The sequence below is a fragment of the Capra hircus genome, chromosome 21, assembly GCF_001704415.2.
Source record: "Capra hircus breed San Clemente chromosome 21, ASM170441v1, whole genome shotgun sequence".
Taxonomy (NCBI): domain Eukaryota; kingdom Metazoa; phylum Chordata; class Mammalia; order Artiodactyla; family Bovidae; genus Capra; species Capra hircus.
In genome coordinates, this window is record NC_030828.1 from 58,638,669 (window position 1) to 58,654,380 (window position 15,712).

The 15,712-nt window shown below is 49.1% G+C and overlaps 1 protein-coding gene across 1 annotated transcript; it reads left to right on the forward strand.

Moving 5' to 3' along the window:
• SERPINA4 (serpin family A member 4) lies at positions 8,075 to 15,479 on the forward strand. Its single transcript, XM_005695357.3, is given in 5 exon segments — positions 8,075 to 8,327; positions 8,330 to 8,725; positions 12,676 to 12,949; positions 14,191 to 14,350; positions 15,288 to 15,479. Coding segments are annotated over 5 exon segments (1,266 nt in total). The 5' UTR covers positions 8,075 to 8,083.

Consider the following 15,712-nt stretch of genomic DNA (forward strand, 5'->3'; position numbering starts at 1 on the left):
TTACCATGTGAGCCAAAATTGAGACAGGTCACATTAAAAAAAAAAGAGAGAGAAAGAAATCCAGATTTACAACTCCCTTGGAACAATCAGAAGGTCCACTGGGGCTGTCAGAAGGTCAGACACTAGGTTCATCTAGACCTTCAACAAATGTTTATGAAGTTAGACCAAAAAGGAGGCTGAATGCTGAAGAATTGATGCTTTCAAACTGTGGTTTTTGAGAAGACTCTTGAGCATCCCTTGGACTGCTAGGAGATCAAACCAGTCAATCCTAAAGGAAATCAACCCTGAATATTCATTGGAAGGACTAATGCCAAAGCTGAAGCTCCAATACGTGGGCCACTGATGCAAACAGCCAACTCATTGGAAAAGATCCTGATGCTGGGAAAGATTAAGGGCAGGAGGAGAAGGGTACGACAGAGGATGAGATGGTTAGATAGTATCACTGATTCAACGGACATGAGTCTGAGCAAACTCCGGGAGATGGTGAAGGACAGGGAAGCCTGCTGTGCTGTAGTCCATGGGGTCACAAATAGTCAGACATGACTGAGTGGCTGAACAACAAAAATCTGCTACGTGGTAGATGCAGCCCTGGGCACTGAGAATGTCTCACAGTGCTTCTGAAACTTGCTTCGTTGTCCTGTTAACAGCCTGGTCCTTGAGAAGGTCCAATGTGCAGCCCTTACTGCTCTGGCCACCTTCATTTACGGAGGGGGAAACTGAGGCCAGAGAAGGAAAGGAACCTGCTGAAGGCCACCCAGAGACCCCTGACCATCAAAGAACTGGCACCCAGGTCTCCAGTACCCATTCCCAGCTACACAGCCCTCCTCTCGGCCTCCAGCTGGGGAGCCTGTTACTTCCACGCCTCCCTGCTCCAGTTCCTGTTATCCGCATGTTCTCAGCAGCACCAGCGGCTCCCACTGCCCAGGTCTCGAAGGCAACTGACTAATTAGAACCCACGAAGGCTTCCATCTGAGTGACTCTGCAGCCTCTTTCGGGTTCTTGCTTTTTTTTTTTTTTTTTAACTCACTGTGATCCAAGCATCGTGTACACCCAATCCATCCATGCTTGCGCTGAAAGCAGTGATCAGAACTGACGCAGAGTTCATGGTCAGCTAGCTGCCTCTCCTGCGTTTAGTTCTGCTCATGCACCTGCGGGAGGCTGGTGCCCTCACTGGCTGGTTCTCCACCCCCTGCCCTGGCTCCCTCTGCGGGGTTTCTATGGTGAGTGAGGAAGAGGGACACCACTTTCTTTTCCAGAAGGTGTCTGCGGCAACAGGAGCAGTGGGTGCAGATCCCCCTGGGGTGTCTCAGATGCCCCATCGCCTGCCTCATCAGTGACGTCCGGAGTGACTTGGGCTTCCCCCACTCCCCTCGGCCTGGACTCCCAGCCACGCTTGTTTGCAGGCTTGTCCCTTCTCCTCATCCACATCTTGGCTCAAATGTTACCTCCTCAGGGTGGACTGCCCTGACCAGCCACCCCCCAATCAGTGTGTATCTCCCCCCGACACGTTCCTTCCAACAGTGATCGTGATCTGATAGTCTATTAATTATGTGTTTATTTATGCCCCATCCATCATCCGGACTGGGGCATGCGTTCCATGAGAACGGGGACTTTGTCCTCCCCAAAGCCCAACTCCCAGAGCCTTGCACAGCACACTGGGCACACAGTAGGTGCTCAGTAAATGACTGATGACCTGGTGAATGGACTTGTGCCTCCTCTCCAGCCTCCGCCTTCCTCACTCTTGAGAACAGCGCCTGTCCTGTGTGGTGTCTTGCTACTTAACGTCTGTCAGGTGACCTGTGCTTTAGAGTCCTTCTTAGAAAAAAAAGAAAAAAGATCTGCTCTAAAAAAACCCTAAGTCTGGACTGTTTGGAAGATTCACAGTCACATTACAAACCACCCAGAATCTCAGTCGTTGAAAGCAGCGATCACTCTCTCACTTACTTGAAGGCTGGTGGGCGGGAAATTCAGGCAGAGTCTTGCGGGCAGTTTTTCTGCTCTGTGGGGTGCTGGCTGCAGTTGTTCACTCCGCTGCGTGCGCAGTGTGGCTGTGCGGGGCTGAGAGGCCCCGAGGCTTCACTGGCGTTTCCGGTGCCCCGTGCGCCTCCCTGTGACCTCCCTTCCCCTCCCTCCCTCCCTATTTGGTTCCATTGCGCTTCCTCCCAGCATGGCCGCCCCAGGTCAGCCTCCTTACCCAGCAGCTGGCTTCCAAGAAGGAGTCTACCAGCACGTGAAAGCAGAAGCTGCTGATCGCAAGGCTCAGCCTCAGAAGTTCACACAGCATCGCTTCTCCTCCAAATTATTAAGACAAGTCACAGGGGGGAGCCCTGATTCTGGCGGAGGGAAGGAAAATAGTCTCTACCTCTTGAGTGAAAGAGCAGCACAGACTTTGCAGCCACGTCTGCACGATCACTTATAAAAGCCTGTCCTTCTTTACCTCACAGTCCTTAACAGTCCTAAATGCTGAGACCCAGGTGGTTGCGAGCTAAGGAGTGCAAAGGGGCCTAAAGTCAAGACTGTGTGTCCCCCCTGCCTTTGGTTAGAGCTGTGCAGAGCCAGCAGGGCTCATAGACAGGAGGGAGGGAGACAGAGTCTGAAGGACTCAGTTGGCCCTTCAAGAGCAGAAATCCAGATCTCCTCCCTTCCTTCTTGTCCAGAATGACTTTGACCTTCTGAAATTGCCTGCTCAGGATCAGATAGAAAAGCCTCGTGGCTAAGATGGGATACCTGCTCTGCCCAGTCAGAGAGAAGAGCCTAATGTCTTTGAATCAAACCAAAGCAGGATCAACCTAAATGTCTCCTCCTCCGTGAAGCCTGCCCTGTCTCTCCTTTCTAATCCCTTGCTCTGTGGCTCATGGACTTGCCTAGGGCTGCCTCACACTGTCGCTGCCTGTGGTCAAACCTTGTCTCCTGCTTTCCGAAGGCCAAGGTGGTCCCTGGGGCACCTGTGTGTCCCCCATGCCAGCTCTCCCACCCTCCCCCATCCCCATCATTCATGCCCTGATCCTTGGGCACAGTGGGGTCTTTGCATCCATCATCATCCCACGATTCATTCTTCCACAGAACATGTTTTCATAGTGTTCACCTGTCTGGAACACTGTTCCCTGCCCCAACCTCTCTCCTTTAACTTGGTAACTCCTCATTCATATCAGCTCTGATGTCCCTTCCCTGGGAATCCCTTCCTAACCCTCGTCTCCACCTACGACCAGTAAGTAAGTCCCTGTACAGTCAGTCCAAACTCCTGAACTTACCCTTCACAACTATATGCTACAGTGCATGGATCCAGCCAGTGAGAATGTAACAGTGTTGCTCCTGATAGCAGGAGCTCAGTAAGCAGCTGGATGAATGAATGAACGAATTCAGAGACAGGCTGAAATCTCCCCCCTGAGCTGCTGATAGTTTCTATTTCCCCTCCAACCTGTAGTCAAGTCTGAGCTCAGGAGAGGGTGTGTGGTGGTATGGACAGTGCTGTGTGTATGTTTTTCTGAGCACAATTCTGCAATTTACTTGCCTTGAGCCGGTTCTGCTGCTGCTGCTAAGTCACTTCAGTCGTGTCCGACTCTGCGCGACCCCATAGACTGCAGCCCTCCAGGCTCCCCCATCCCTGGGATTCTCCAGGCAAGAACACTGGAGTGGGTTGCCATTTCCTTCCCCAATGCATGAAAGTGAAAAGTGAAAGTGAAGTCGCTCAGTCGTGTCCGACTATTAGAGACCCCATGGACTGCAGCCCACCAGGCTCCTATCCCCCTCTATAAAAGAAAATGTTTGGCTAGATGAGCTAGATTTAACATTCTTTTAGAATAGCAGAGGGTGTGCTTTCCCAACCACAAAAGCCACCTTTTTTTCACCCAAACTCCCAGGGTGAGGGTTTTGGGAATACCTGACATCAGAGGAGATGCCTGTGCCACTAAGAAATAGTAGTGAGCCCTCTGGTGGTGAAATATTAAACTGCAGGGAAGTCGCACACTGACCCCCATGGACTGTAGCCCACCAGGCTCCTCTGTCCGTGGGATTTTCCAGGCAAGAATACTGGTGTGGGTTGCCATTTCCTTTTCCACACACGTTTGGGAGTTGATTAAAAAGGCAGATGTCTGGATCCACTCTACACCACCCTCATGATTCTGATTCAAGAAACTTGGGGAAAATCTGATTCTCTGCTTTTAACAAGTGTCCCTCTTGTGGAGGACCTCAGGGCCACATTTGAACAATGTTAGTCTTTGGAAAAAGGCAACCACTTCCTTTCTGATGTCAATAGTTAGAAGTGGAAGTTGCCATCTTGGGCTTTGGAGGCAGAGACGCCAGTGTTCAGATCCCAGCTCTCCCACTTACTAGCTGTGTGACCTCGAGCAAGACAGGTAACCTCTCTGAGCCTCCACTCCACCTCACCACTGCAGAAAGGGAAGAGGAAAACCGACATGGAGCTGGGCGCATGCTAGGATGCCATCCGTTTCCCTCCTATGAGCCTTCCCAACAGTAAGCACTCCTAATTTGTCAGATGAGGAAAGTGAGGTTCAGAGAGGTGGAGTGACCTGCCCAAGGTCACACAGCACAGTGGTAGCAGAGCGTGTCTAACACCCAAACACAACCTCTGTCCAGAGCATTACTGGGGCAGGTGCCAGGACCCAAAGGGCAGTCACTGTGTGCAGTGGGGTCAGGCTACCTGTCCCTCCAGCTGTAGCCAAGCACGTGCTGACCCCTGGAAGCTGTTGCATCAACCTCTAAGTTGTTGCAGAAGGCAGACCAAGTAGCAGAAGCCCAAACTGTGGACTAGCGAAGAGCAAATCATTTATTTTCACATGCGTGAGACCGAATATCAATAAGCATCTTTCCTTCATTCATTCCCCCGGTGAATATTGCCGGCGCCCCTACTGTATGCCATGCCCTGTCCTAGCGCTTGGGTTAGAGCAGTGAACGAAACTGGGGCTGATGTTCTAGCAGAGTGACAGTCTGTCCACGTAGAGAAAGAACAGTTCAGCGTGCAAATCCTACCTTGGAATCTGAGCTAGCAACTTCTCTGCGCAAGTTTTTTTATGAGATAGTATTTTGTGTGTGTGTGTGTGTGTGTGTGTGTGTGTGTGTGTGTGTGTGTGTGTGTGTGTGAAAGAGAGAGAGAGAGAGAGAGAGAGAGAGAGAGAGTGAAGTGACATAAGAATTCTCTGTCTTCTCTGGCACATCAAGTTCCTCTCTCATCCTGCTGTTGATGCCTTATTGTGGTGGTAATTTGGGCACATCCCTGAAATCTTCTGAGCCCAACAGCAGAGCTGGGATTTGGGCCCTGGGCCAGCGGGGTCCAGGCCCATGCTGGGACCTGTCCTGCCCAGCCCAGGGCTCCCGGCCCTGTCTCACTGCTCTATACTGGTGTATAGTCCACTCAGTTCCGCCAAGTACCTGGAGACCCATTCAGGAAAGGCTATTGGAGGAAGCCTGCATGATCTAGGGCATCTCATTCAGGACTCCGAGGGCCACATCACTCCCCAAATGGTGTGAGGAGCAGCCAGGCATCACCCCTACCTACAGCTGTCCCAGAATGATTCAGGGTGCTGGGGCTCCCTCTTTACTGCTCCCTGTTTACTGGAGAGACAGCAGCTTCAGTTCCATGATTAGAGAGGAAGTGTGAGACTGGATTCCTGTGTCAAGGAGGTGTCTGTTCTCACCCTTGCTCCTGGTATGCAATGTCCTTGCCATCTACCGTGTGATATCTCAGTGGGCTACACTGCAAAAACATGCAGCTATAAAGCTGGCAGTGAAGTGAGTGAAGTCGCTCAGTTGTGTCCGACTCTTTGTGACCCCATCAACTGTAGCATCCCAGGCTCCTCCATCCATGGGATTTTCCAGGCAAGAGTACTGGAGTGGGGTGCCATTTCTTCCTTCAAGGGATCTTCCTGACCCAGGGATCAAACCCAGGTTTCCTGCGTTACAAGCAGATGCTTTACTGTCTGAGCCTCCAGGGAAGCTAGCAGGCTCCTCTGGAAATCTCCTAGTCCAGGATTGCATTTTGGAGCCTGCAGGCAGGGTCTAGCCTCCAGATGGGTCTCACCTGGCTGCAGAGGGATGACTCCAGTTCCTCGTGTCCACTATCCCCCACCTTGTCACCCTGGAAGCTGCCTTCCTGGGTTCGAGAAGGCCCTGGAGTTTGTTGCCTCTGGTCTGGCCCAGCTCTTCATTTGCAGGGGGTGGGGATCAGACTGAAGTGGTAGTGCAGGGCAACAGACACTCGGAGAAGGGGATGGTTAGACTTAAGCTCACAAGGCAACTGAGAGGCAGAATGAAGACTAGGCCCATTAAGGGCTTCCCCTGACCTGCAGGGAAAAGCTTGTATCAGGCAAACCTCAACATGTAACACAAACTGGGAGGGGTGAACTCTCTTGGGGCCCCAGCAAGGATGGCAGGTTCTCCTGGGGGGAGGTGAGCCAACTCACGATGAGGTTTCTCTGTGTTGAGATTCCATGCTCTACCCATGGGTCTCTTCATTAATAATTACCTGATAGGGGAGGTGGTAGGTGGGAGCAAAGAGGCTTCTCTGATGTTCCTGTGCTTGATAAACCCAAGCCATATCCCTGGGTCACCTCTAGAGCTGAGACAGCTGCCTGGGGGCCACTCCAGGATTGACTGTGCTGTGAGCAACCCTATAAGGGCAGCAATGGAGACGATAAAGAGAAGATGACAAATCGTCCTGGATTGCCCAGGACTGAACGTTCTGGAACAAAACTTTCAGTGTCTGGGGTGAAACTGGGACAGTCCTGGGTGAACTGGGACCACTGATCACCCTCTGGGGTGACACTGATCACCACTGTCACCTTAGAGGTGACAAAGTCTAGAGAGCCCCTTATATATGATTGCACCCTCCTTCTTGTGGCCCTGGGTGGGGGGGACTTGTGCTCAGACCCAGAATAGCCTTCTCCAGCCACACACAGCTGGGGACCCAGGTCTTCCGGTTCCAGGTGCTTTTGAAAAGCTCCTGCCAGAGGGGAATTCTGTGTAATCTCACTGCGAAGCTGGGAGAGTGTGTGAGAGGAAGCGAGGGGTGTTCCTTGTCACAAGCGCCTCCCAGTGAGCACAGCAAACTGAACAGATGAGCCAGTGACTGTGTGGTCCCCACAGCCAAAGATAATTGCTACTTGGCTCTTTAAGGAAAAAAGTTTTCTGACCTCTGGTCTCAGAAAAAGATGACAGAGATTTGAATAAGGGTCATAGCGGTAGAGGGGCTGAGAGACTGAATGGGGCGGGAGTGGAAGGAAGGCCAGACAGGTAGTAAAGGGTGACAACCGGGTTTGGAGGCTGATAACGAGATAATGGTAGGGATGTGTGATGGAGCGGAGAAGATCTGGTGGAGAAAATCTAGCATCCTGTTTGGGGCAGGTTAAGTTCATTAGGAAAAGGGACCAATTTTAGTCCTGAGATTTTGGACAAATCATGTTCTGAGCATCAGTGACTTCATCTGTACAGTGATGTTAAGAATACCAGTTCTGTTTACCTCTACATGGATAAGAGGGTCAAACAAAATAGCATAAAAGCTATTTTGAAAACTGTAAAGAATATCACAGATGTTTGTGGAGTCAATGCTAGCATAGCCCTTGATTAGCGGCTTTGATGTGATGGGTCACTGGGTTAAGGAAATAAACTCATATGGTACAAGACAACCCAGGCTGAGTCCAGAGCCCCATGTTCTAGTTAAGATATTAGCTAGTTTGATGACTTTGTTGAGACACTTTGGGCCGAGATCAGGTGCGTTCAGAGTGGTATGGCTGTAGACAAGACCCTTCAGGAGCCTCTGTTACCCGTCTCTGCAATGAGAATGGAGTCTAGTACCATGCAGAGCTCACAGAGATGGGAAAGGAAATGAGCTGGTGGACAAGGAGCCCTGTGCTTTGTAAATCTGAAGTCTGGCTATAGGATGCCAGGGCATCTCACGCGTGGAGGTGCTGGGTGTCTGCTTGTCCCCCTCAAGCTAGTCTGTAGGAGCAGAGGGACCACTTTCATCCTGGGGCCCTGCCCTCTGCCAGCCTTCCCTGAGGGGTGGGATGTTCCACTGGGGAGCTTCCTGGGTGTGTTCTTTCCTCCTACAAACCTGAGAGCACAGAAGATGCATCTGGCCAGCTTCCTGCTCCTCCTTCTGGCTGGACGCCTGGTCCCTTCTCAAGGTCAGCTGCATTCCATGCACTACGGCCAGGGTCATGCCCACCACCCCTGTCAGGCTCCCGGCACAAGTAAAGGCTTCTCTAGCCTCAAGATCACCCCAGGCAACACCACCTTTGCCCTCTGCTTCCACCACCTTTTGGCTTCTCAAGCCCCTGGGGGCAGTATCTTCGCCCCTCTGAGCATCTCCTCAGACTAGCTATGCTGTCCCTGGAGGTCAGCTCACACAGCAGGACTCAGATCCTGGAGGGTCTGGGCTTCAACCTCACACAGGTAGCAGAGTTCGTCAGCCACCAAAGCTCCCAGAACCTTCTGCACACTCTCCACCTCCCAGGCAACAGGCTGTAGATATGCGTGGGCAATGCCTTGTTCCTGAGCCCTGAGCAACTGCTTCTTCTGAGATTCCTCAAGGACTCCGCAATGTTCTGTGAGTCTAGACTCTTCTGCACCAACTTCAAAGACTCTGTGATCATGACCCAGCTAATCAACCACCACCTTAGGGAGGAAACTCAGGGGAAGGTTGTGAATTTGGTCAGCAAGCTCAATGCCAATAGTATGATGATGCTGGTGAATTACACGTACTTCAAAGGTCAGTGTGTTGGTGAATCCCACATCTTCCCTTTCCCCCTAACTTATTGAAGGCTCACATGTCAAAGAGAAACCCATCAAAACAGAAAGTGGATGGATTGAGTCTGATACATTGAGCAGCCTTCAGGAAATTTAATATTAGAGCGTCAGATATTTAAGTTTGTATAATATTAAGATTTCCATCCCTTCATACTTTTAGACAGGTTTTCTTATTTATTTTTTTAGTAACAGCAATGTATGTGTGACAAGCATCTTCTGAATTCATATCAATGCTTTACCCCTTACCAAGAGTGCAAATCCAGCAGGCTGTTTGCTTGAAGTGAGGATATGAGTCCCTGCTTCAAGTTTTGTTTCTAAGGATCAAATGATGTCACATATTTATATGTTCCTTAGAGGAGGGCCTGAAGGGACTGGCAAGCTTTAGGTCCCAGCCAAATCCAACAGACCACTTGTTTGTGTAAATAAAGATTTATTGGTAAACAGCCACACCCACTCATTTACGTATTATCTCTGACTGCCTTTGCAAGACAGAGATCAACTGTTGCTACTGAGACAGAATGACCAGTAAAGCATAAAATGTTTACTTTCTGAGCCATTGCAAAAGAAGGTTGCAGATCTCTGAGCATTAGACATGCTCAATAAATATAGCATTTGTAATTACTCTAATGACAATTTTGAAGACCTTTAAAAATACATAAAAGTATAAAAACATAATACAAAGTATAAAAATACATGGAAGTATTAAAGGAAAAATAGAAGTTGTCCATAATCTTACCTTCCTGAGCGAACCAGCATTATTGAGCCTAATTCCTTCCAGTCTTCTATTTATACACATATGTTGATAGAGTTGAAATCACAGGGGGGACAGTTTCGTACAGTGTGTATCACTTAGGGTGCCATCCAGGGAGCAGAGTGACTGTAAATGTTAAGAGAAAGAGGATCGTCCTAGGAATTAGACCTGCTGTATTTGTGGGAGGGACTAGGGAAGTAAAGGTCTGGAGGAAGAATTTGGAGGGACAGAGAAAAAGGCACTGGAGCTGGTGGGCAAGTTGGAACTTCTCTGGAAGTCCAGCCACCAGATCGGTTCCACATAGGGGCAGCTTGGGAAGAGGCCCAGGCCATGGTCCGGGGACACAGTTGGGCACCACGAGGAGCTGGCCATTGAGCTTGGAGAACAGCATGGGTATCTGCAGCATACACCTCCTCTGGTCTGTGCATCATCTTGTCTGCTTTCAACGGGCGATAGCTGTTTCACATTTGACTGCCAGTCTCATGCTGTGACCACCTTGAATCTACAGGAAACACATTCTGGGAAACAGTCCCAGACTAACAATTCAGCCATACTGGTCATTGCTTGCATTTTACATGTAGAATTTTTACACATCATTGAAAATTTTTAAAAAAACTTAAATTCTGCAATAACTATAAATTCACAGGAAGTTGCTGAGTTGTGCGGAGAGGTCCCATGTATCTTTCACTCAGGTTCCCCTGGATAATGTCTTACATTTGCTGCCGTTGTTTAGTCACTCAGCTGTGTCTGACTATTTGCAATCCCACGGCCTGTAGCCAGCCAGGCTCTTCTGTCCTTGGAATTTCCCAGGCAAGAATACTACAGTGAGTTGCCATTCCCTTCTCTAGGGGATCTTCCCAATCCAGGTGTTGAACCCATATCTCCTGCATTGCAGGCAGATTCTTTACCACTGAGCCACCCAGGGAACATCTTACATAATTGTATACAGTTGCAAACCAGGAATTCATTTATAAAATTTTATTTTATTTATAAAAATAAATAAACTTTATTCAGATGTTATCAGTTTTCACATGCACTCATGTGTGTGTGTATTTTTACACTATTGAAAAACTTATTTAGATCTCATTTTAGTGGCTGTACAATATTCTATTAACTCCATTCAATTGGAAAAAATAATATATAATTTACATGTATAATATACACTATCACCACACCCAAATCTCTGGCCAGAAATAATGAAGTTTTTGGTGCTCTCTTCCCGTAACCTTCTTTCCAATTGGGTTAGTGCTCGTGGCACAAAGCAAAAGGCTCTCCAGAAATAGAAGGGGAATAGCCTGCCCTCTGACACGTTTACCCATCACTTTGGGGATATAAATGTAGCCCCAAGCCCTCAGTCTAGGTCACATGGTGTGAAGAGTAGAATGACTGTGGCTTATCTTCAAAAATGAAAAGTACCTAGAAGAAAACAAACCAGAGGTGTGCAGCGTCTTTGTAGATAAAATTATATTGAGAGATACTGACGTGGGCAAATGAAAAAAAAAAAAAGTATACTGAATTTAGGAATAGGGAGACTTGATGTGCTAAAGATGTCAGCCCCCCACCAACTGATCTAAATTTTTTATGTAATCCCAACAGTTTTGGGGGTAAATTTTTGTTTGTTTTTGGCTGCACTGGGTCTTCGCTGCTGTGCACAGGCTTCCTTTAGTTGCCGTAGGTGAGGGCTGCCCTCTGGTTGGGGTGCGCAGGCTTCTCTTTGTTGCTGAGCGTGGATGGTAGTGTGCGAGGGCTCAGTAGTTGTGACAGGTGGGCTGAGCTGCTCTACAGCATGTGGCATCTTCCTGGACTACAGACTGAATCTGTGTTCCCTGCATTGGCCGATGGATTCTTAACCACTGGACCACTAGGGAAGTCCCTCCTAACAGCTTTTTAAAAGATTATTTTTGGTGCCAGTTAACAAGCTGATTCTAAAATGTATGTGAGAGAGCAAAGGGCTAAAAAGGGAGAACCTGCCTGCTGGGGAGCAAGGCCGGTTATAATCTCTATTAATTTAGACTGTGTGGTACAGGTAGACCAAGGGGACAGAATAGAAAGGCTGGAATAGAACCCAGAAGTGGCCCCTTGGATATACAAACATCTGATATTTGACAAAGTCTGCATGATAGAATGTTGAGAAAAAGGATAGATTTTTTTTTTAAAGTGGTGTAGGGATAGTACCCTCATGGGGGGGGAAAATGATTTTGTACACCTCCCTCCTACTGATAGTAAGCATTCATTCCAGGTGACGTAAAGTTCTAAATACGAAAGGTAAGAGCAACGCTTGTAGATGGTGGAGGGAAGTATCTTCAGGACCTGGAGGTGGGAAAATGTCTCTAAGCAGGACACAGAGATCTAACCATAAAGGAAAAAACTGATACGCTCACTGTTAAAGTGGAGAATTGCAGTCACCAAAGCACACCATTATGAAAGTGAAAAGACAAGTCAGGGAGGAAGAAAACACTGACAACATACAGAATTGATAGACAGCTAGTGTTCAGAGAGCTGCAAATCACTAAGAAACAGCCCTATAGAAATATGGGTCAAAAACGCGACCTGGCACCAAGCTAAAATCAAATAAACAAGGCCCTACCAAAACTAAGAAAAAACTTCCACGTGCTTGTGTTAAGTTGCTTTAGTCATGTCTGACTCTGTGCAACCCTATGGACTGCCAGGGTCCTCTGTCCATGGGATTCTCCAGGCAAGAGTACTGGAGCGGGTTGCCATGCCCTCCTCCAGCGCATCTTCCTGATCCAGGGATTGAACCCGTATCTCTTACATCTGCCTGCACTGGCAGGCGGGTTCTTTACCACTAGCGCCACCAGTTGATCCATAAACACAAAAGAATACTCAATCTTACTTTACACTGAGAAAGGCCATGTCTGAACCACAATGAGCTACCACTGCACAAACACCAGGTTGACAAAATGAAGTCCAACAATTTCAAGTATTGGGTGAAGACATGGAAAGATCTTGTTGGGTATCCTCTTGGATCTCTTTAGAATCTTTCTGACCCCCAGATCCATGCCCCAGGCAGGTCCAGTGTTGAACTGGTGGGATGGTAAGGTAAGGGCTTGGAGTGATGGTTGGGAGGATGTGTTTCTTGGATGGAGGATGGGATTGTTGGTCCACAGATGCCTGGTACCCTCTTCCCTTCTTCCCTCCAGCTCTGTGGGAGAAACCATTCATCCCTTTCTTGACCGCTCCCCACAACTTCTGTGTTGATGAGGACACCACCGTCAAGGTGCCTACGATGCTGCAGGATACCCAGCACCACTGGTACCTTCACGACAGGTACTTGCCCTGCCTGGTGCTGTGGACGGATTACCAAGGAAACACAGCAACCCTCTTTATCCTTCCTAACCAAGCGAAGATGGAGCAGGTGGAAGAGGTTTTGACTCCCAAGTTGCTAACAAGATGCAGCAACTTGCTCCGGAAGAGGTAATCCATCAGGGCATGGTGCAGGCTGAGTCTTCACTGTGAACCCTTCCAACAAGAGCCAGTGCCCCAAATTGGCAGAGCACCAGATTATGGAAGAAGTCTTACTTTCTCCAAGACTTTCCATGGGTTTCCTTAAATAAGGATTGCCAACATTGTATCTAAATTTTGCCCTCATCAGTGAAAAGAGAACCAGACTAGGAGTTAGGAATCCTGGGTTTAGATGTAGCCCTTATACTACCCACTCCAGTATTCTTGCCTGGGAAATCCCGTGGATGGAGGAGGCTGGTGGGCTACAGTCCATGGGGTCGCATAAGAGTCAGACACGACTAAATAACAACTTGTACTGCACAAGCCCAGGAGGAAGTGACACAGGCTCTCTGAGGGTCCACATTGTGCAATGAATGAATAGATTTCTGGTCAAGATGCCGACCATTCTGCTACAGAGGCATTGAGGAAAATCCCACCCTCCCACCCCAGGAAGTAGCAAGAAAGCTTTCACATCACCCTGAGGCTATGAGGAGGAAAAGTCTTCAAACACACATGAAAAAAGGACCTCAGGCCAAGGCCATATGGGGGTGGGAAACTCACACAACTCATGTGGTAGAGGAATTCTATCCAAAGAAGTCACCGGTTTCAAACAAGTGAAAACCATGGGGTCCCATCAGTTTAGTCGCTCCGTTGTGTCCTACTCTTTGAGACCCCATGGACTGCAGCACGCCAGACTTCCCTGTCCATCACCAACTCCTGGAGCCTGCTCACACTCATGTCCATCAAGTCGGTGATGCCATCCAACCATCTCATCCTCTGTCATCCCTTTCTCCTTCTGCCCTCAATCGTTCCCAGCATCAGGGTCTTTTCCAATGAGTCAGTTCTTTCTATCAGGTGGCCAAAGTATTGGAGTTTCAGCTTCAGCATCAGTCCTTCCAATGAATATTCAGGACTGATTTTGGCCCCATCAGAGACAAAGGCAAAACTGCCACACGAGGAGACATGTATCCCCTGACATGTGTGCAGAAAACTACCTCTGCTTAGAAGAGCTGCAAAAGGAAGGAGGCCTTGCAGATGGCTGACCCTGGGGTCAAAGGAGCCTGGCTTTAAGTCACCGGGAGCACTCACTGAGGGCATGGCACAGAACTTGATGGAGTGAGGGCAGGGAGCGAGTACCCTTGAGAGGAGCCAAGCCCAGATGGGACCCCTGGCTAGTTCAAGAGTCCAGTGTTTTAACCCACTGCCTCTTTCAGCCATTTTTACAGGAAGCTCAAGTTGTATCTCCCCAAGTTCTCTATTTCTGGCTCCTATAGATTAGATCAGATTTTGCCCAAGCTGGGCATCACAGACCTGTTCTTGCAGCGGGCTGACTTGTCTGGCATCACGTAACAACTAAACCTGCAGGTGCCCAAGGTAAGTCATCCATAGGTATCAACCCCTGGAGACCTTGGTGGGGGTGGGGGGGGAACTTTTACCTCTTGGAAGGTGCTGGGTGCTGGGTGCTCTTCCGGCCACCATATGAAGTCTCAGAGCCCGAGTTTTACTCAATAATCCCTGGGCATAGGGAGCCAAGAAGTAGCCCACCATGTGCTGGGTATGGTTCTCGATGCTGGGAATCCAGGGCCACCAGGCCCCTGCCCTCAGAGAGCGGTCCCAGTCAAGTCATAGATGGTGGCAACAAGAGTGATAAACGCAGAGACAGAAACAGAGGAAGGATGCAGATGAGGCTGGGTTGTTCCATACATTTCTTAGGTGCAAAAAGGGACCCATAACCTCAGTTACGTAAGATAAAGTTGTACTAGAGGGTAGAGTCTTGGATTTGAGAGTTCAAGTTTCAGTTCTGTCTCTTAGGAAACACTGAAAAGTTACCAGCCCTCTGGATTTACCTTCCTCATCTGTAAAACAGACATAAGAACTTGACACCACAGGATGGTTAAGCAGATTTAAAAGAGCACAGACACACAGCTGTATGCAATCGCTGTTGTATAAATAAGGGATCATTAGCTCAGTGACCTTCCCCACGGTGTAGAAATCCCTGCTGTATTATCCCAACAAGTGGCTCTGGTCTTGAGTGGTCTCTGGTCCCTGCAGGCTTCCCTAAGCCCTGACTCATGCCCTCTCAGGCTTCCCTGGTGGCCCAAATGGTAAAGAAGCTGCCTGCAATGCCCTGGGTCAGGAATATCCCTGGAGAAGGGCATGGCTACCCACTCCAGTGTTCTTGCCTAGAAAATCCCATGGACAGAGGGAGCCTGGCAGGCTACAGTCCATGGGGTCACAAAGTGTTGGACATGACTGAGTGACTAACACACACATGCTTTCTCAGAGCTAACACTAGTCATTTCCCTTTCAGAGTTTCCACAAGGCTGTCCTGGAGGTGGATGGCACCCAGGCTGCAGGGGCCACCGGCAGTTTTGTCACCTTTTGGCCCTGGGACAACCACCAAGCCCTTTGGTTTAACCAGCTCTTCCTTGTGGTGATCTTTTCCACCAATGCCCAGAGCATCTTCTTTCTGGGAAAAGTGGTCAACCCCACAAAACCATAGCCCTCCCAAGGCCGGCTTGTCTGTTACAAGCAGGAGGACATAGCCTGGAGGGGAAGGTGTGAGAAGCTCTGGGCTTGGAGTGGAGGATGCAGAAGATGCTGAGGATCCGGGGCAGAAGTTGTTGGTGAAGGATGTGGGTGGTATCTGACGGGTGTGGACTGGACACCCAGCTCCTCAGGGCTGTGTCACCCCAGACACAGATCATCTAACCTCTTTGAGCAGGTTTCTACCCT